Genomic DNA, 22,714 nt, shown 5'->3' with positions numbered 1-22,714 from the left:
AGACACACTACTCCAACCTCGAAAGTCTGTTTTCCAAACAATACATTTTGGACCACATTGAATATGCTGTGCAATTGAGTAACAGGTTAAAATCCAAACAAACTCAGGATCATTATTTAGTATGAAATACATAAAACTCCATATTCATTGATTCAGTAATATCCAAACTTGATTGACTGTGCAAATTACGCAATAAAGTGCAAATATTCTCGATTAAAATTCAATATATATACAAATAATGTGCAAATTACGCAATAATGTAAACACAAAAAATTGTGCAAATAATGCAAAAATTGTCAATGATTAAATTTGTTTTGTGGATACAAGTACCAAACCATGGAGATAAAAATACAAAAAATATCTAAGCGCATATAATGCAATTAGCATAATCAAAATGATAATCATATTGTATTGTTAAGCACCCGAGAGTTGAGATATGATAAGATGTTGTAAAGCATTGCAAGTGAATTCACTATTATTAATAGTATGGTCCAAACAGACATGTCTAGGAGTCTATGTCTGATTAATGAAGTGAAAAAATATACATTTATCTATTCCTAAATCATGTAGTTAAACACATTAGGAAAAATAGAATTGTAAGTGTAAAAAGAAAATGGGATCAAAAAAACTGGAAATTCATAATCTATATGCGCGGAAGCAGGCAGGGCAATACACTCCATAGAGATTTAACCTAATACAGTACAGAATGCAAAGTTAAAGAAATACATGTAGATCCTCAGTTGCATTAAGCCCATTAGGGAATCTGCTGTCTAGTTTTAAAATGTATTCAGATTCTAATCTTCTCAGCATTTTATCACGGTCACCCCCTCTCTTGATTTTTGGAACTGAGGCAATAACAAAGTAATTAAGGCATTGTAGATTGTTATTATGACAAGCCTTAAAATGCCTCGCCACCGGATACGCTGCATCATTGTTTACAATGGCACGTAAATGCTGAAGAATCCTAACGTGTACTGGTTGCCGGGTACTCCCGACATATCTAAGATCACAGGTACACGTTAGTACATAGACAGCAAATTCAGTTTTGCATGTAAAAGATCCACGTATATTAAATGGATCTGGGCTGAAAGGTGTGCAATATTGGTTGGCGTTTTTACCAAATTTGCACGCTCTACATGTAGAGCAGCGCTTAAATCCCGGCCGGGATTTTAACCACTCTTCTTGTTTTCTGAGCTCGGGAAACTCATGGCAAACTTGGGTCCTTAAAGAGGGTCCCCTCCTGTATGTAATTGTAGGCCCATCAGATAACCTGGGTTTTAAGACCAAATCAGTTTTTAATATCGGCCATCGTTCTTGAACAATGGACCTGATTTGTCTCGCCTGTTTGCTATAGGCTATGATGAGCCTGGGGGTCTGGCTACTGTTAGTAGAGTCACTGTCAACAGAAGAGTTAGATGTTGTTAAAAATAATGACTCACGGGTTCTAGCTTCCATTTTGAGAACTGCATCCCTCAAAATGGACTCCCTATAGCCTCTTTGCCTGAATCTTTCCAGAGCTTCAGTTGTACATATTTTAAGATCATCCGCTTCACTACAAATCCGTTTGAGCCTCAACAATTCTCCAAACGGAATATTATCGATAACATGTTTAGGATGCGCACTGCTGGCATGGAGAGTGTTATTTCCAGCAGTGCTTTTTCGATAAAGTTTAGTGGCCAAATGATTCTGATGTACAAATACTTTAACATCCAAAAAAACAGCTTCACACTTGCTGATAGAAGAGGTGAATCTAAGATTTTGCTGATTGGTATTAAGTTCAGTGACAAAATTTGTCGCACTGGCAACATCACCACACCATAAGATAAAAACATCATCAATAAATCGCACCCAAAGTGCCACATGTTCTTTGTAAATATCATGGTGTGTTAGTCTGAGGACATGCTCCTCCCACCAGCCTACATGTAAACATGCATAGCTGGGAGAGAAGCATGCCCCCATCGCCACACCACGCTTCTGAATGTAAATGTCATTTCCAAACAGAAAGAAGTTGTTATTAAGACACCAACTGGTAAGTTCCATCAATAATTTGTTGTGGTTGTAACAATTAATCGGCCTTTTGCCCAGGAAAAATTCCAGGGCCTTTAGCCCAGATGCATGGTCAATGCTTGTGTAAAGCGATTCGATATCTAAGGTGATAAATAGCATATCGTCGCTCCAGCCAGCATCTTTGATCTTACCAATGAAATCCCCAGTGTCTCTGATATATATATATATATATAATATATCTCACAAAAGGTTCCTCTGGTTGCTTGCACGGAGATATGCATATAGTTTTGAGCATCCATATATGTGTCGCCACAAAAGTTTTCAGGAAACGAAAGGAAAAGTAAGGAAAGGGAACACACACACACACACACTTTGACAGTTAGTGAATAGAATCCACCCCAAGAAGTCCCACACGGATCACTGACAGAATATCGACAACAGAAATGTCGACCTACAAAAATATTGTGACAAAAATATTGTTGTACAAAATAGTGAACTCCTATCTACATAATGGTAAGTACAAAAATGTCGGGAAAAAAAATATCATTGTTAAAAATATCAGATACATTTTTTTTTTTAAATGTTTAAAAAATAATGTAAAATAAATTAAATATAATTAAAAAAACAGTTAAAATTAAATTAAAAAGTGTGAAATTATAAGTAATAAATATAATGTTAAAATAGGTGTATGTAGCGTAGCGCTGGTACATACGGGGCTGGGGGTATGGCGCGTACATACGGGGCTGGGGGTACGGTGCGTACATACAGGGGGGGGCTGGGGGTACGGCACGTACATACGGGGCTGGGGGTAGGGCGCGTACATATGGGGCTGGGGGTACAGCACGTACATACGGGGCTGGGTGTATGGCGTGTACATACGGGGGGCTGGGGGTACGGCACGTACATACAGGGCTGGGGGTACGGCGCGTACATACGGGGCTGGGGGTACGGCACGTACATACAGGGCTGGGGGTACGGCACGTACATACGGGGCTGGGGGTACGGCGCATACATACGGGGGGGCTGGGGGTACGGCGCGTACATACGGGGCTGGGGGTACGGCATGTACATACGGAGCTGGGAGTACGGCGCATACATAGGGGACTGGGGGTACGGCGTGTACATACGGGGGGGCTGGGGGTATGGCGCGTACATACGGCGCTGGGGGTACGGCGCGTACATACTGGGTTGGGGGTACGGCGAGTACATACGGGGGGGCTGGGGGTACGGCGCATACATACGGGGCTGGGGGTACAGCGCGTACATACAGGGCTGGGGGTACGGCGTGTACATACGGAGGGGCTGGGGGTACGGCACGTACATATGGGGCTGGGGGTACGGCGCGTACACACGGGGGGTGCGGCGCGTACATACGGGTGGGGGGTACCGGGCCCCCTTTTCCTCGTGCATCGCGGCGTACTTAGCTTTTCCGGCACTTTTTGGCTCCCGTAAAAATATAGCCGTACGGACTGCGGTGGGTACGAATCGTACTTGCCGGTCCGTACAACACTGCCTAAATCCGTACGGACGTCGCGTTCGCGCTGTCCCGGATCACACTTGTACGTGTTTTTTCGCCTTACGGTCTTTTGTGCGATTTGTACGGAAATAGCATTTCTGTACGAATCGTACTTGCTGGATTGTAAGGTAGACTTCCCGGGTACGAGTCGTACGGAGAAAACGCTCCGTACGACCATTTGTACAGGATCGGAATCGGCACCATAATATATATTTACTTAATAATATTAATAAATAATTATTTTAATAAATTGGAAAATGTTAGAAACATATTAAAAATAAAAAATACACATATATATATATATATACACAAACACCTGTAAAACAAAAATAAAAATAATATATATATGTATATATATATATATATATAATAAATTAAAATATTTTATTTTTTTTCAATTACATTTTCAACTACATTAACTGCAATAGTAGGGAAAGTGTTGGATAGCGGAGGGAAATAATTTACTATTCCCACTCCAGCAGGTACAACAGTAGGAAAAGTGTTGGATAGAGGAGGGGAATAATTTACTATTCCCACTCCAGGGAGTGCAACAGTAGGGAAAGTGTTGGATAGTGGAGAGGTAAAAATTACTATTCCCACTCCAGGGATAGCAACAGTAGGGAAAGTGTTGGATAGCTTAGGGGTACAAATTACTATTCTCACTCCAGAGAGTGCAACAGTAGGAAAAGTGTTGGATAGCGAAGGGGATAAAATTACTATTCCCACTCCAGCGAGTGCAACAGTAGGGAAAGTGTTGAATAGCGTAGGGGTAACAATTACTATTCCCACTCCAGCAAATGTAACAGTAGGTAAAATGTTGGATAGCGGAGGGGTATAATTTACTATTCCTACTCCAGCAAGTGCAACAGTAGGGAAAGTTTTTGATGGCGAAGGGGAGTAATTTACTATTCCCACTCCAGGGAGTGCAACAGTAGGGAAGTTTTGGATAGCGTAAGGGCAAACATTACTATTCCCACTCCAACAAGTGCAACAGTAGGGAAAATGTTGGATAGCGGAGGGAAATAATTTACTGTTCCCACTCCAGCAAGGGCAACAGTAGGGAAAGTGTTGGATAGCGGAGGGGAATAATTTACTATTCCCACTTCAGCAAATTAATTATCATTAATTAACAAACAATGAATTAATTAAAAATAATTTACCTTCCACCATATTCCCCTATAAATGACACCACCAATGTTATAAAACATGCCACAATTAACATCATTAATTAACAATTAATTACTCAATTAATAACAATTAACAAGCAAATTATAAACAATTATTAATAAATTAACTCACACAATTAACACTATGAAACATTAAATAAATATTTTATAATAAATATTAAAACATTTATTAAAATTAAATTACTTCCCACCCTACTGCCCTATCAACCCACAACCTGCTCCTAAAAAAATGACACAATTAACATAATTAACAATAAATTAATACAAATTAATAACAATTAACTTATTAATAATAAATTATTAACCACAATTAACATTATACCCTATTAAATAAATAAATATTAATTAATAAAAAATATTAAGTAATTAATCATAATTAAATTACTTCCCACCCTGCCCCCATATAAATCCACAACCTGCTCCAAAAAATATATAACACAATTAACATACTTATCAATTAATTAATTAATTAAAATTAATAACCAGTTAATAATTAACTAATACAAAATTATTTCGAAGTACTAATAAATAATTATTAATTACCTTATTATAATTAAATTGCTTCCCACCCTATTACCCTATAATCCCACAACCCGCTACGGAACTAAAATGCAAAATGTATTTAAAATAAAATTAATATTCAATTTATTATAATTAAATTACTTCCCACCCTATTCCCCTATAAACACACACGCCGCTACGGAACTAAAACGCAAAACGTAATTAACATAGAAAATTTTCACAGATACATTAAAAAAAAGCAATACTTATGCAAAAAAATTAGACCACATACCTTCATAATACATACTAAAATACATCACACTAATATAAAAATTGATATTATAAACAACAATATTTTTACTAACGATATTACTGACTTCGATATTAAAAAAAACTATATTTCTTACCTTACTGTCGATATTCTGGACCACAATATTCTTGCAGTCGATATTCTTGAATCACGATATCTGCAACTCCATATTATGGTAGGTCAATATTTGTAACTCGATATTCTGTCTGTGCACCATCCCACACTCCAGCTGATGAGCATACAGCTCCAACTTGGAGTGCATTGAAATATTGGTAACGTATCCTGGGTTAATTGATTTAATTACCCAGGAGACTTATAGGTTTTTAAAAATAAACTTCCTGGGAGACTGCTGTGCTCCTTGCAGCCCCCCACAACATATTTGTAACATGTTAGTGGTGCCCCTAGCCAGATTGTTGCATCACAAAACAGTAACAATATGTAAATGAGCCCTTGAATGGCATAATGGGGTGTTGCTGACCAGGAGCAGTGAATACTAAATGAGCAGTTCCTGCTACTCATTTTTTTCAATTTTTTAATTTGATAAACGTTTTTTGTATGTCCCAGTCCCTTCCGGGATGCCCACAGGTTATGTGTAGTTGGGGCCCCAGGGGCCCTGCCAGCTCCCCATCCAGCACCCATCCTAGGTGCCGTCGGAAGCTAGCCATCCTTATTCCTGTGTGGGAGTCCCGGTGCCATTCGAGGCACCCACGACTTCTTTAAATGTTGGGGTAAATGGGGAAAGCCCCAAAGTCTAGCAGCCTTTGCTGGCTCCCCAGCCACCACCCATCCTGGAAGTCGTCTGGAGCTGGCTCTTACCAAGAGCAAAGAAATGTTCCTTGCCTGGGAGAATGCAGGCAGGGAATTAGATTTGTATTCCCTACCCACACTCTCCCATAAAGGGAACAAGATAGTATCCCAGGACATGGGGTGCCCGGGACACTGTTCCTCAGTGAGTCCCAGGCGATGGGATCCCCATGGCCGTCTATGCCTCGGCGAGGGGGCTGCATACTCCCTTCTTCTTAGAAATTCCTGGGTGATGGGATTCACAGGGCCTTAAAAAGCCTCGGGAGGTGGGGACACATGTACCCTTCCCATAAAATATAATCAGTTCCTGGGGATATGGCCCCTGGGGCCTTGTAATGGCTTATGGAGACAGACTGCACACTGCTCTCTCCCATAAAATACAATACATTGACCCCTGGGCCTTGGCCCACCACTGAGAACGTTTATTTAAAAAGGGCGGTAGCCTGCCCTATTTAAAAAAAAATTACAGCAGATCCGTGGTAAAATTAAAAAACTGGCAAAACATGGTTGTCGATGTTGATGGCAGTCAATCTGACCTTATCATCATATATATATATATACATTTTGACCTTTAATTTAACTACTGTGCAGATTTATACCAAATCATAAAAAGCATGCTTTCTGTGTAAAGATCTAACATTCTTTCAAACTTGGTGTAATTCCGTTCAGCCGTTTTTCTCTGTATTGCTATTAAATTTTTCCACCGAAAATTGCATGGCGAAAACATGTTTTGGGACTCCCCTTTTTCTTGGCCCATGCATGACGGATCACCCTCAAACATTCCAGAAAGGAGGTGAGGTAAATATGTCAAACGGCATCAAAGTTATTAGCAATCAGGAAAATATGTTTCCTATGGAAATGAAAAAAACCTGCTGATCAGATTTACATTACATTTGGCAGAAAGTTGGATCATTACCCAGAACACATACCTTTTGTGATTGTGTGTAAATCTGTTCAGTAGGTTTTGAGAAATGTATGTATGTTTCAGGTTGTGGTGGATGTGTGGACCCGACAGAACAAAAGATTAGATCTAATTGGCTGCCGTCAACATCAACAAAGATGCTGTAGAATGGGTGCATGCTGGCAGAGGAACCGGTGGTGACATGGGGGCCATGTGCCTGCCACCACGGCCCTCAATGTTGGGTTTCTCAGTTGGGACGAGGGCACACAACCTAAAAGGTTTTAAAAAACTGGCGACAGGTCCCATGCAGCCCCATAGAATAGGGGCTGCTTGCGGGGACTTGGTGAGACCGTGGGGCCAGGGGCCCTAATGGTTGGAAATGTTGTGGGGGAACTGGTTTTGGACTGATAGCAACACAAAAAGATGATGGATGGAATGATGAACATTCAACCACAGTCTGGGTTAAATCCATCGTTGTTTTGCTCACCATGCCACCACAGTTTGGACCCAACCATATTCATTTTGGTTTTGACCCTTCTACCCATGAGAAAAGTCCAGCCCGAACTGCCAAGCCAGGTCCTCCCTGGACCAGAAACGAGCACCCTGGGATTGATTTTGGGGTATCACCCCTCATGAACCAGGCTAGCTTGAATCCAGTGGCATAGTGAGCACGTGCCTCGCAACTGCGCATACCCTTCCCACCTAGGGCAACTGTAGCAACAAAAAAAAGATGATGGACAGATTGCTGAACATTGTCAAACATTCACCCTCGGTTTTGGACTGAGGCACCCAGAATGTTTTTATCCTGGCAATGTAGGATTATTAAATTAGTAGAGTAGCTGCTCATTTCATATTCACTCCTCCTGCCTGTGAGAACCCAATAAAACCCTGCAATGGCTTTATTTTCATTCCGGGTGGTACTCCAAGAAGGTGTAGGGGCACCACTAACCATTTTATTAATGTTCTAGTGGGCAGAAGGGAGCTCAGAAGCACCCACCCAAGAACTTTTTAAAAAACTGTAAGTTTCCTGGGTCATTGAATGCATTACCCTTGGAGAGCTTACCATCTTTTGTAAAGCATTCTGTGCTGGAGCTGTCTGTTCTTCAGTTGGTGTGTGGGATATCTTGTGGTTGAATCTATGGATGCATATTGTGGCCTGCAGACTGTTAAAAAAGACTCATACACACCTTTAAAGTTGTTTGGAATAAAAATACTTTATTTTAAATATTTTTGAGAAAATAAATGATGTATTGCTAGTGTATGCATTTATATGGATGACTTTGAGATATGGCTATTCATAAATTGTTGTGATGACTTTTTAACAAAGCTAATAGTTTAGCTTTATATAGGTTGATGTGCTGACCTCTTGCTGAAGCCAAGGGGGTAGCTTTTTAAATGTGGGTGTTCTGACTCTTTGACAAAGTCAATAGGTCTGCCTTAATTAAAATGTAATATCTTCATGATGTCCATTTACATTAAAAGAAAACTCAGAAATGCACTGATAAAACTAAAGGCTAAAGTGATGTTACAGTTAGATCCGATAATAATATCTTGCTTTACATTGAAAAAACCCTCTAAAATTCACTGAAAGGGGCAAAGGTTAAAGTGACATTATAATTTGGTGAAATTGCCAGTCAAAATGTAATGTTAAACTAAAAACAAAATCTGAAATTCACCAGTTATAGATAGTTGAAGTAGCTATAACTCACGCCCTCATTATGCACTGCTTATGACCTCACATATTACAACACTCATGACATGATCTATGACATCATCGATGACATCACTGATGACAACTGAAATGGCATAATTGAGGACAACACTGCATGGCAGGGGCGCAAGTTACTTCACTTTACTGAAACTGGTGAATTCAAGTGCTAAATTAATATCAGACCTAACTTTAGCTTTAGCATTTGTTTTTTTAAAGTAAATATACAATATGTATATAAGCACAATGATGTAAAGAACGGAGCACAAATAGTAAAGGTTGACGTTGTTTAATATGCACCAATTACACAACCTCAAGTCGCAGTACCTGCCCAACAGCCGTTCTGTGTTTCAACATTCTGACACAGATCATACCAAGTGGGGAAGGGGAGAGAAGGAGGGAAAAGGCATAACAAGGAAATACCATGCGATAAAAGGCAGATACTAATTATACAGGGGGGCAAACAATATACTCAGGAAGGTAACTGCCTGTACACAAACAGGCCATTACAATACACATCTTCGTCACTGATCGGTGTGAGATGCAAACAGCTGCAGAATTCGGGACTATGAGTCCCAGAAACATTGGGACTAAGGAGGAGGGTCCTTGATTGCCCACACCTGCGCTCCTGATCGGCGATATAAAGTGCATCTTCATTACCCATTAAACCCTTGCATGCGTCGGACGCGCGGGAGACGTCCGACGCATAAGTGCTCATGTGTGTTGGACGGCTCCTGCGCGTCTGATGCCATGACACAGGAAATCCCTCTGGATTCCCTTTACCCCCCAACAGCCTCGGGAGCTGGGGAAGTGTTTCTCCAGCTCCCGAGCCCCCCCCCCTCTGGTTTCTCTGAAATGACAATCAGCGCGCACGTCGCGCTGACGTCATTTCAGTGAAACCGAAACTGAAATGAGCCAAGAGACTCATTTCAGTTCCGCTTTCTACATGCTTTACAACCCCCACCCTAATTAGAATTACCAAAAATAAATCCTTGGTGTCTAGTGGGCTTCTTCCCACCAAGGGGGGCAGATTGGAGCAGGCTGCTGCCTCCATCTGCCCCCCAGCAGAAAGGCTGTAATTTTGGCAAGTGGGATGGTGGCATTGGCGTGCCCGTTTTGGGCAGCCCCCACCCTAATTACAATTGCCAAAAATAAATCTCTGGCGTTTAGTGGGCTTTCTGCCCCCCGGGGGGCAGATGGGGCAGTAGCCCCCAATCTGCCCTCCCAGGGGGCAGTAAGCCCTCTAGACGCCTGGGATTTTTTTGGGGCAATTTTACTTAGGGTGGGGGTTGCCTAAAATGGGCATGACAATGCCCCCATTCCACTTGCCATAATTACAGCCTTTCTGCCCCCCTGGGGGGCAGATGTGGCAGCAGCCCCCAATCTGCCGCCCGGTGGGGCAAAAAGCCCACGAGACGCCAGATAATTATTTTTGGCAATTTGAATTAGGTTGGGGGCTGCCCAAAATGGGCATGCCAATGCCCCCACCCCCCCAACATTTTTTACAGTCTTTCTGCTCCCCTATGGGGGCACATGGGGCAGTAGCTGGGGACGATTACGCAGGCTTTTTTACGTGGGGGTGGGGGCTACCCAGAATGGGCATACCAACTACCCCACCCCCCCAAAACATAGCCAGTCTTTATGCCCCCCTCGGGGCATAAGGGGCAAACGCCCCCTCCCGATTCCCCCCCAGAGCGGCAGATGGCCCACTAGGCACAAACTTTTTTTTAGCAATGTGCCTACCTGTGGATTTTGGGCCCTAGCGCAGCCGGCACATAGGGAAACCTAGCAAACCTGTACATTTTTGAAAACTAGACACCATGGGAAATCCAGGATGGGGTGACTTGTGTGCCTCTAACCAAGTTCAACCCACCCCGCATTCCCCAAAGTACTTGACCCACCCACACAAGTGAGGTATAATTTTTATCGGGAGACCTGGGGGATCGCTGGGTGTTAGGAAATTCCAGGATCCACATAGATTCCAGAACTCTTCCACACAGAAATGTGAGAAAAAAGTGATTTTTTCAGCTACATTTTCAGGTTTGCGGGGCATTCTGGATAGGAAAACGTTGGAGGATCCACACAAGCCATACCGCCCTAGAGTCCCCCTAGTGTCTAGTTTTCTGAAATGTGTGGGTTTGGTAGGTTTCTCAAGATGGCCACCGAGCCCGGGGCCAAGAACCCAGTTAAACCCCCCTTGCAAAACCAGGTGGTTTTCCCACAGAGAAATTTGAGGAAAAAAGTGATTTTTTCAGCTAAATTTGAGGTTTGCGGTGGATTCTGGGCAGAGAAATGTTGGGGGACCCAAGCAAGCCATACCTTCCTTGACTCCCCCGGGTGTCTAGTTTTCAGAAATGTGTGGGTTTGGTAGGTTTTCCGAGATGGCCGCCGAGCCCGGGGTAAAAAACCCAGGGGACTCCCCTTGCAAAACCAGTTTGTTTTGTGATAGGTCATTTTGATGTCGTCTCAATACGTTTTGGGCCCTTGCCTGTCGCGGGTACTTGACCCACCCATGCGAGTGAGGTACCATTTTTATCTGGAGACCTGGGAGAATGATGGGTGGTAGGAAATTTGTGGATCCACGTAGATTCCATAACTTTCCCACACAGCAACTTGGGGGAAAAGTGGTTTTTTTCAGATTAATTTGAGGTTTGCGGGGGATCCTGGGTAGGAAACCATTGGGGGATCCATGCAAGCCATACCTCGCTGGACTCCGCCGGGTTTCTAGTTTTCAGAAATGTGTGGGTTTGGTAGTTTCCAATGATGGCCACCGAGCCCAGTTCCAAAAACCCAGGTGACCCCGCTTGCAAAACCAGGTTGTTTTGTGATAGGTAATTTTGATGTCTAATCAATACATTTTGAGCCCTTGCCTGTCGTGTGTACTTGACCCACCCACACAAGTGAGGTATAATTTTTATCGGGAGACTTGGGGGAACGCTGGGTGGTAGGAAATCCCTGGACCCATCGTAGATTCCAGAACTTTCCCACACAGAAATGAAAGAAAAAATGATTTTTGTAGCTAAATTTTCAGGTTTGCGGGGCATTCTGGGTAGGAAAACGTTGGGGGATCCACACAAGCCATACCTCCCTAGACTCCCCCGGGTGTCTAGTTTTCAGAAATATGTGGGTTTGGTAGGTTTCTCAAGATGGGCGCCGAGCCCGGGGCCAAAAACCCAGTTAACCCCCCTTGCAAAACCAGGTTGTTTTGTGATAGGTAATTTTGATGTCTCCTCAATAGGTTTTGGGCCCTTGCCTGTCGCGGGTACTTGACCCACCCACGCGAGTGAGGTATAATTTTTATTGGGAGACCTGGGGTAACGCTGGGTGGTAGGAAATTTGTGAATCCACTTAGATTCCAGAACTTTCCCACACAGAAATTTGAGAAAAAGATGTTTTTTTCAGATAAATCTGGCCTGTCGCGGGTACTTGACCCACCTATTGACTTCCGATGCATTTCTGCCTTCCAAATGAAAGACAATGTGTAAAAAAGAAGTTACTTTGAAAAATGTCCTATAATTCTCATGCTAGTATGGGTGCTCACAATTTCGGAAATGTGAAAATATCCACTGATTCTAAACTCTATATTTTGTTCCGATTTCAGAAATACATAGGTGTCTTTCATATCGATTTTTCCATGTATATATTTTCCCAAATTAGTTGCTATATACCTGGTACATAATAAAAAAACATTGCAAGACGCTGATCAGTTATTGGCTCTGGGTTCTTCGGGATCTTGGTGAACCTACCAGTTCTATGTAGGTCCAGCGGATGTAATGGTATATTGCTTTCAAGCAACTGTCATAATTAGAAGAAGTTACAGGTGAAAACGTTGCCACAAATGGCTGTTTTTTTCAGCTAATTTTCAATGTATCTAATATTCAACTGTTAGTTTCTATAAAGTAACCTTGAAGGATCTACACAAATGACCCCTTGCTGAATTCAGAATTTTGTCTACTTTCCTAAAATGTATAGCTTTCCAGGATCCATTATTGCGTTCATACCCATTTCTACTATTAACTGGAAGAAGGTTGAAAGCACAAAAAATTGCAAAAATAGGCTATGTTCCAGTAAAATGCCAAAACTGTGCAAAAAATATTGGTTTTCTGACAAAAGTCTGCTTGTCCCTAAAAGCTGGGAAAATGGTGATTTCAGCCCCACCAACCCTTTGTTGATACCATTTGCAGGGGAAAACCAGACGCTTTCATTTGCAGCACTTTTTTCCCATTTTCCCCCAAAAAAACAAATTTTAGCTGTATTTTGGCTAATTTCTGGGTGCCCTCCAGGATAATCCACAAACCCTGGGTGCCTTTAGAATCCCCATGATGTTGGAAGAAAAGGACGCAAATTTGACGTGGATACCTTATGTGGTCCAAAAGGTACAGGGGCCTAAGCGCGAACTACCCCAAATAGCCAAAAAAAAGCTTAGCACAGGGGAGAAAGGCCTAGCAGCTAAGGGGTTAAGAGTGGTCCAGTCCTGCACCCGTCAGCACCAGGACAAAGCAGGGCAAGGCCACTCTCCTTGGCTCTGGGGTTGGACGTTGCTTGGTGTCTTTGGAAAGATCCTCTTTATATCCAGGTATGCTTTTGATGTCATCCCCCGTCCGCACCTCTTCCTCGGATTGATGCTGTGGTGGGACCTAGTTCTCAAGTTTCCACAGCTTCAGAGCCAGGTCTGAGCCAAGTGAATGTTGGGACCTTTGACTTTTGCTGCTGGGACTTCTCTGTGGTAAATAGGCTTGTTTTGCAGGCAGCTTGAATTCCCATCTGCCATGGTGAAAAGAAAAGCATCTGGTGCCTTTCCTGCCTCTTCTCCCCCATTTAAGTGAACCTCAGTAGATCAGATGCTGGAGAGGGCAGTGGGGGACATAAGTAGAGAAATAGCCCTCACTGAGAGGTGGCTGTCTCTGAATTCCTTTAACAACCCAACGCCAGTGGAGGAAGCATCCCTGGATCTTCTGCCCAGCCCCCCTGCTATGTGCTTCAAACTCGATCTTGTGCAGGTGTGAAAGGCTGTTACCTTCAATACTGGAAGGCATAAAGCGCCTGCCAAGGGTAAAAAACTTAAGAGGGGGTTGCAGTTTGGAGTATCAGATGCAGCCATACAGACAGATACACAGCCAGACAATGCATCAATGTTGGTTCAAGGGATCCCTTTGGTCTAGCTTTTGCGTTACTTTTGATTCCTCCAATTCTTGGCAACCTCAGGTTAACACAGCACGCAGGAAACTAGGTAGGGCAGCCGGGTCTCTGTTTAATCTCGTTCGGAGAGCACGCAGGGGCCTTGTTTCCCCTTATATTACAATTTACAACCTGCAGTGTGTTCCCACAGCTTCTAATGGAGTGGGGGTATGGGTGGTACCACAAAGTTTTCCCCATTGAGGTGAAGGAAAACAGGATTTGCAGGTGACTTTTGAACCTTTCACCTACTAGCTCACTTTCATCTTACATTCGGAACTTAAGTGGCATACGCTTCAGACAGGGTTAAGATGGCCTCGCTTCTGCTTTGGGTGAGCGTGTGGTCTAATACTGAAGCTAGTTTTAAAAGAAAAGTTACTGTAGACTGCCTTAGCTTAGACAAAGGTCTCACAATTCCCTGGATGAAATATGTTAGTAAGTCTTTCACTGATATTGGTCTTTCGAAACTGTTTACTGCCAAGGACACTATAAGTAAATCTGACAAGAGGCTTGCAAAGTGGCACCATGAAGAGTTCAGTCCCTCCCAAAGATTGGAGAAGGACTTTAGATAGCATTCTGTTCGTAACTATTTTATTTCATTAGCAACAGAAGAGCTGGCATTTTATTTAGAACTGAAACTCTCAAGGTGGGAGATGTCTCTTCTTTTTTAGATTCAGGGCAGGCACTTTGTGGTATCTTCTGTGTTTTTCTGACACGGCAAAGGCCTGGGACAGAGGCATACCAGCATGTCCTTGTGACGGGTCGGCTGAGCAATCCCTGTTGCATTGTAAGTTTTTTTTGTACATTTTATCAATTTTCTTTTCAATACTGTCTGAAGCACATTCTGAAATCTTTTGCCTTCAAGAAATGCAGGGGTGCCTTAATGTATCTTCAGATGTTAGGCAGTAGCATGTTTGTAACAGCGTCTGTTGTTTCTTAAAAATGTCTATAAGAAGTTGGAAATTGATGGAAGGATAATGGTAGTGGTGGCAACTCTTTCTAAGTTAACGCACTCTATTGTAGCACTCTTTATTGCATGGTGATATTATAGTTATAGTTACCTTAGGGCACAAGTTAAAGTTACTTGTGATAACTCTAACTATAACTGCAGAATTTCTATGGTTTTGTGTGTGTAAAAGCTAACTATAACATCCCTGTAACCTTTGGATTTGTAGTCAATTTTTAAGATTTTTAAAGTCTATTTCCGAACCATGACATCTCTGTAACCTTTGGTTTTTCAGTTAAAAAACAAATATATATATAAATACATATACACAAACACACATATACATAAATATTATTACTTACCTCAATATTCTACAACCCACGATCCATGGACATTAGTCTATATATATAACTTTTTTATTTGTATCATTTCTTGTAATAGCATTGCACATGGCTCTTAATCAGAAGACTTGCTAAGTAATCACCCTGTAATTATCCATAGATTGTCATAAACTGTATAAGACAACCTCATGTTTTTACATGAAAGCTAACAACAAGGTTGGCTTTACCAAGGACTGGTTTAAATTGTTTTCCCAATATGGGATAAGACTCCTCAATTCCTTTACAACTCTGTATTCCCAAACTTCGAGTTAAGTTGCTGACATAACATACAGTAATATTTTATTCTCTTGCACACTCATGCTCTTGTCAAATATACATGCCTAAGCCCCAGCACTTTCCCTAATTTATGGAACATCATCAGACATACTCCTAGCAAACCTTCTGCTTTGCCACCCATTGCAGCAATGGAGCAGACACCTTGGAGATATTTCACAATACCTTTCTAGAAATCTATTTCCCCCTCCCAAGTAATCCAAGTTGATCACGTTCCGGAGCATCTCATCGAGCTCTGGCTTAGTCCATAAGAGATCCCTGGAAGACTCATGGGATGCTGTCTGTTGAGAAACTCATCAAAATATCTCCCTGCAACACCTTCTCCAAGATACCTATATAACCCACCTCACATTTTCTCAATAATCTGTTCTTGACACCTCACATGGTGACTCATACATATTTTTATAACATTGTTTCCATTGGGTAGACACAAACTGCAGATATTAAGGGTTATTTGCCACTAACACCAAACAAATTGCCACATGCTGGCAGCCTCTACCAAATCAAACTACCTCCATTAATCACAGTGCCATATACAGGGCTTTCAAATTTCATTCTAAATGCTCACCTCAGCTGACTGTGTACTTCCTGGTAACCACTGATTCTCATTTAGGAATTTCCAATCTAGAGCACTCCACAAACGCTGACATCTCTACCAGTTACCTCTTAACACAAATCCAACATTAAGACATTGAGGACAGCAAATGACAATATCATGCTCAGACACCATCCAATGAAAATTAAGCCCAACACGCCAAGAGCTCACTGATAGAAAATATAGCTTTGATATGCAAAAGAAGGCTGTTGCAGCAAGAAAACCTGATGACACTAGAGACTCCACTCACTGAACTCACCAACAACATAAATCCCTAAGCTTCTCCACAGACAGAAATCTCAGCTCCTAGACTTACCTTTTTCACCACCTAGCACCAACTATCTATATTGCACAAAGTGAAACCTTTCTTCCAGAACCAGATGTTATAACTTCAATAAAAGCTTTTGTCATGTAGAATCCAGAGGAGGGCAGTCCAGCAATGCCCAGCATTCCTGAAACACATGTGCACCCACTAAATCATGTCCTAGATGCTGTAACCAACATGGAGAACTGTCTCCAGAAGTACTACATAATCACCACTTTCTTCAGAGAACCCCACTAGTTTCCTGTTCCCAGTTGTATCACACTCAAGACATTCTGCATCATTGAAAAGACAGTCAACTTTACCATGGTGGGCAACCAAGATTAAGATTTCCAGTGGACCTCACAACACCTACAACAGCAGCATTACCAGGCTTGAAACCAGCAGGCCAAGCTTTTGTTATTAGTGGCCAGGAAAGTTACCAGGTCAAAGATCAGTAGCTGCCAACCCTTCTTCTCAAAAAACACCTGGAGCTGTGACAGCCCAATCGTGAAACCACTGCTGAAGAGTATCCCCCTTTTCTACTCACCCTCATCTCTACTACTGCAGCATGGCCAATTTTTCAATTTTTACTGTATTGCCTAAGTTATTATTATTAATAATATTATTATTTTTATTAGTATAATAATACTTGTTATTATTATTAATATTATTATTATTATTATTAATATTAATAATAATAATAATAATAATAATAATAATACTGTATTGTTTATGGCTTTTTAAAACCTTCACAATATAAAACAACAAGTGCAAATAGGCATGGCCGAATTCTTGAAAGTAACACAGTCTACACAGAGTAAAATTCAAGCATTTAAAACGATGGCACATTTTAGATGATAAAAACACATACTGTGGTTATCGCTTTGGTCAACTACATATACACATACACATTTACGTGTTTATGACTTTTGAAGACAGTTCAACAATAGAGAAAGTGCAAGTACAGTGAAGCAGCAGGCCTGGTTTAGCACATTGTTCAATTATAGATAAGAGCAACAGCACAAAGTTTCAATAGGGTGTAGATGCTGTAAAACAACTTGTACAGAAATCAGCTATGAAGAAAACGAGCTAAGATTGCACTTGATCAGAATTGTTACCACATTAGTTAATTGATAGATGGAAGTAGCAAGTTATTCCTAAAGAAAGAGACAAGCTAGAATTACCCTTGAAAGCGCAGGAAGAGGGGTGAAACCCCGAAACCGGTCCTAGGATGCTTGGTTCCAGTCCAGGGAGGACCTGGCTTGGCAGTTCGGGCTGGACTGTTCCCATGAGGCACAGGGTCAAGACTGATTTGCATATGGCTGGGTTCAAACTGGAATGGCATTGTGAGCAAAAAAACGATGGATTTAGGCCCAGATCTCTGTACTGGGGTGAATGTATGACATTGTTCGGCATTCTGTCCATCAACTGTTGTTTTTGCATATCTATAGAGTGCAACAAACACCCGAGGGTATCAAGGCACTAAAGACTAGCCGTCCAGAAGAGGGCAACCTCTGTACCAATACAGCTGCCCCAGCAAAGGGATCAGCTGGGGAATAACCATGTCTTAAGAGCCTTTCTAAACGGTAGAAGAGAAGGGATGGCTCTTAAGGTAAAAGGAAGAGAATTCCAGAGTTTGCTTGCAGCCACAGAGAATGCTCTATCGCCCCTCTTCTTTCTTTTGGTTCTCAGTACCGCAAGCTGCAACTGGCGAGATGAATGCAGAGGTCTACCAGGGGAGTGCCAGCAGAAAATTGTTTTTAATCTTGTAGGGTAGGGGAGATAAAGTGCCTTGTGTACCATACAGAGTGATTTAAAACTGATGCGTTTAGTGATGGGGAGCCAATGTAGGGTTGCTAGTTCCTTCCCTTTTAGGAATGTCCAGGACAAGTCTTGCCAATGCATTCTGCATCACCTGGAGTTTATATTGCACGGTCTTATTCGAGTCCAGGTAAAGCGAGTTACAGTTGTCCAGTCTGGACATCACTAAGGCAAGGGCTATCTGTATATGTGCAGGCCATTGGATTATAGGGAATATTTTTTTAGCATCCTTATAATCCAGGTGCAGGTATAAATGATGTGATTCGTTTGAACATTAAGGTCCAGTTGCGTGTCCAGTATAACTCCAAGATTTTTGGCCTTCTTGCACAGCATAGGACATGGCCCTAAGGACTGGGGCCAGCACTTGCTCTTCCAGCTTGATGACCCTGGACCGAAGATCATAACTTCAGTCTTGTCCCCATTCAGCTTCAGGAAGTTACCTGACATCCACTCTGCCACTTTGGTCATGCAACCGAGAATTTTCTGCGATGCTGAACTGGAGCCCTTGGGGAATGACACCGAGATCTGTGTGTCATCAGCATATGACACAACCTCCAGTCCAAAGGAGTGAATTACGGCTGCCATGGGAGCCACATAAAGATTGAAAAGAGTGGGGTTCAGCGATGAGCCCTGCGGGACTCCACATGGTAACAGAGGATTCTGAGTGGTAGTGCTGTAATTTCACCCTTTGAGATCTTTCACTCGGAAATGAGGCTAGGAGGGCTAGTGTTTTATGTGAGATACCAAGACTCTGGAGTCTGTTTAACAGCAGCATAGGCGAGATGGTATCAAATGCTGCTGATAGATCCAAGAGTATCAGCACCACCCCCTGACCATCATCCACAGTACGCCTGATGTGGTCCGTAGTTTAGCACATTGTCCAATTATACGTGAAACCAACTGGTTGTTCCTAAGTTACAGCAACACAAGGTTTCAATAAAGTGCAGTTATCATAAAACAACTAGTTTTTTACAGGTAATCGACTATCAAAAAGACAAGATAAAATTGCCCTTGGCCATTATTGTTACCACGTTAATTAGTTATTAGATGAGAGCAGCAAGTTATTCCTAAGTTACTACAGCACAAATTTCAATAATGTGCAAGTGCAATAGAAAAGCAGATTTTACAGTTGTTGGTAATGAAGCAAAACTAGGTAGAATTACCTGTAATCAGCAGTGTGGAGGTTTCCAATAATTAATCCACGGTTAAAGAAGCAAAAGATTAAGTAAAATATAAATCGGACCATGGTTACCACTTGATCTACACAGACGAGACAGCAAGTTATTTCTGAATTAAAGCGACACAAAGGTTCAGTAAAGTGCAACTGCAGTAGGATACTATTTGTGCACAAAATAATGTAGTAGGTCAAGATTGACAGGTAAACTAGCTAGGTAAAAACATCTAACAAATATAATTTTTTTAAAACAACACGAGGGTTGGGTACAGATCCGGTGCCTTGAATGTATCCCCTCTGATTGCCTCTGCCAGAGCTGCTGTAATATGTTCCTAATTACAAGGAACACGGTTGCCTTTGATTGCAGGAAAACAGTCCTCATGGCTGGCTGGCACCGTTGAGATTGTAGTGATCTAAGAGCTCATCTGGTGTTGTTGTTGTTAGATGCAGCTGGTCACTTATAACAGTTAAGTCAGGGTGGTATACAGCAAACAACATTTTAAACCCCCTCCCGACTGAACATTTTGGCTGCAGTGGTGACAAACGTGGTGACAAGATGTCCAAGACTGTGTTGTCAGGATTTAAAAAGGCAATAATGGCAGCCGCGGCCGGCATGACTCGCGGGTTTGCGCGGGGAGGGGGCCCCGCGGGCAGGGGGGGTTGATTTTTTATTTTTTAAATTAATTAAACTTACCATCTCCTCCAGTCCCGTGTAGCATCTCCTCTCTCCTCAGAACCAGGCAGTCTCCCTCCCCTCCTCAATGGCAGCGTTGTGATTGGCTGGGACGCCGACCCCACAGGCGTCCATGGGGAGGCCATTTTCTCCTTGTCCTACATAGCTTCAGCATATTAGCTTTGGACTACGATAGACTCTCGATTTTTGTATATTTGTAATTAATTTTATCTTTTTTATACATGTGCTTTTATGGTCTTAATTGTCCAAAATAAAGAAAGAAAAGGGTCTCGATTTACCCTTGTATCACCTTGAAAAAGGCATAATTTACTGACAGTTTTTACCTATTTATTACATATTTTTTAATATTATGAAATACATAGTTGATGCTAAAAAGCCAGCTGAGTTGCTCGAAAAATTAACAGCTGAACTATTCACAATTAATAATGTTGTGTATTTTTTTGTGAAACAATTATCAAAAAATATGCAGAGCCCATGAATGTTCTCTTACTAAGCCTACAGGTTCAGGTAAGCTAATGATCGCCAACGCTATAAAGAATAGGTATTTGTCAACGCGAAAGATTCCGTTTAATCTATAGCAAGATCTGTTGATTGCAATGGATGCTTACAAGAGAAGATGGCACTTGTGGAGGTTGGTACTTTAGCCAAAAGTGTTTCATCTTGAAATGCTGGATTTGAATATGGGATAAGATAAGATAAAACACGATTAAATAAGATAGGATAAGATAAGATAAGAAATGGCAAAATAGGACAGCAGAGTGGAGGACAATACAGGTCAGGTCAAGACAAGCTAAAACAAGACAAGTTTAGATAAGATATAAATAAAGTATTACAATCATATCAGTCAGTGTAGATTTCTGGATGTTACTTGTCTATTGGCAAAGGTCTTTGACTCAGAAGAGGTGGTATTCTCAAGAACCCATATGAACCTGTTGGTGTAGGGATGAGTTCAAAGTGAACAGTCTAAAGTATCTTCTAATAGCAGAACGATGTGACATTACAATACACATTGGCCCAACCCTTGAAGAGGTAGCCATCAAAGAAGATGAGTTTGAGGCTAAAGGGTGCTATTTTATTCACAAGCTTAAATAAAGCATGTGCCTAGCTATGGTAGATCTTTTACCTCTTTAGTAAAGTCTTATCATTTTTGATTGGGGATCAAGATGATGAAATGGTGGAAAGAGCGGGAACTTGCAGCCCTTGTGTGCTTAGACTTACTTAAAAGCACCAGTGTTAGAGTAATAACAGATATATTTGCATGTCCTGGGTTTACGTTTACATAGTAATACCTGCAGTGGCACTGTATACTTTAGAATAGGATGTCTAGAAGAATATATGTGCACAAAGTGGTATCACTGTCAACACTGTATTCCTAGACTCCTACTGCAGTAGCAATTAACTTTAGGGTCAGTGTCATGTAAGCTGTGTGGGTAATCACATCTTTTCTTTGTCAATTATAGGACCCAGTCTCAAAGTGGTCAGCACCATGTCTGTGGGATATGATCACCTGTCGCTTGAAGATTTGAAGAAACGGTAAGTGGTAGGTTCCAAACATTTGGGCTTGGCTGTAGACCATTACACAAGTCGTTCCTTTAAGTGACAATGGGCCTGATTGATATGTTGTTGATATATACTCTGTCGCAATGGCAGCGGAGTATACACACTACCAACATGTCTGCCCTCCAAAATGTAATTGTGGGCGGATCTTAAATTTGTCTATGTCGGTGACTACTCTGTTACCGCCATAGCCAAACGTCGGGCCGTCGGAGAAATGGCTATATGTCCTCCCACCCAATCAGGAAGGGCACACATGTAGCTATTTTTTTACTGTTTCTTACCACCAGGGAAACGCTGGTGGTGAGGGATAGTAAAAAGCAAATAATGCTCCCCCCCCACCATGTGAGATAACTCCCATGGCGAGAGAAACATTATGGTGAGGGACGCATTACTTTTTTTTATTTTCAAAAAGAAAATTGAGTTTTGGTATTTTTTTTTTTAAAGAAAAATGTTTCTTGCAGGGTTGCATCATGCTGGAGCAACCATGCACCAAACAGCTATATGCATTGACAGGAATTGACATGACGACTGGTTCCTGCCAATGCATTATAAATGTCTGCCTGCTTGATGGTCATTTATAAATGTGATGAGTGGACCCTCTGCCATGAGTAATTCACTCCGTCCGCATGGCAGAATGGTGGGCCTTCTGTCAAAAATTAAATCAGGCCCTATGTTCACTTGTATCTGTAAGGATGAGCATAACAATCAGTGGCGTAGCAAGGTCAGGTGGTACTCGGTGCACAAACTTTCTTGTCACCCCTGTCTTGACAAAATGGCAAGAATATGTGTTTAAAACACATATTTTTGCCATTTTGTCAGGCCCCCCTCAGTGATTGGCAA

The 22,714-nt window shown here is 41.8% G+C and overlaps 1 protein-coding gene across 1 annotated transcript in view; it reads left to right on the top strand.

The window, feature by feature from the left end:
• Positions 1-22,714, top strand: part of LOC146861929 (glyoxylate reductase/hydroxypyruvate reductase-like) — a 199,316-nt gene that overhangs the window by 53,279 nt on the left and 123,323 nt on the right. Inside the window, exon 3 of the mRNA XM_085641097.1 lies at positions 21,778-21,850. Within this exon, the coding sequence (XP_085497223.1) occupies positions 21,778-21,850 (73 nt within the window). The remainder of the gene's footprint in view (positions 1-21,777; positions 21,851-22,714) is intronic.

This window comes from Triturus cristatus, chromosome 2_2 (genome assembly GCF_964204655.1).
Source record: "Triturus cristatus chromosome 2_2, aTriCri1.1, whole genome shotgun sequence".
NCBI classification, from domain to species: domain Eukaryota; kingdom Metazoa; phylum Chordata; class Amphibia; order Caudata; family Salamandridae; genus Triturus; species Triturus cristatus.
The sequence above is the reverse complement of the archived record's forward strand: the minus strand, read 5'-3'. Positions and strand labels throughout refer to the sequence as shown.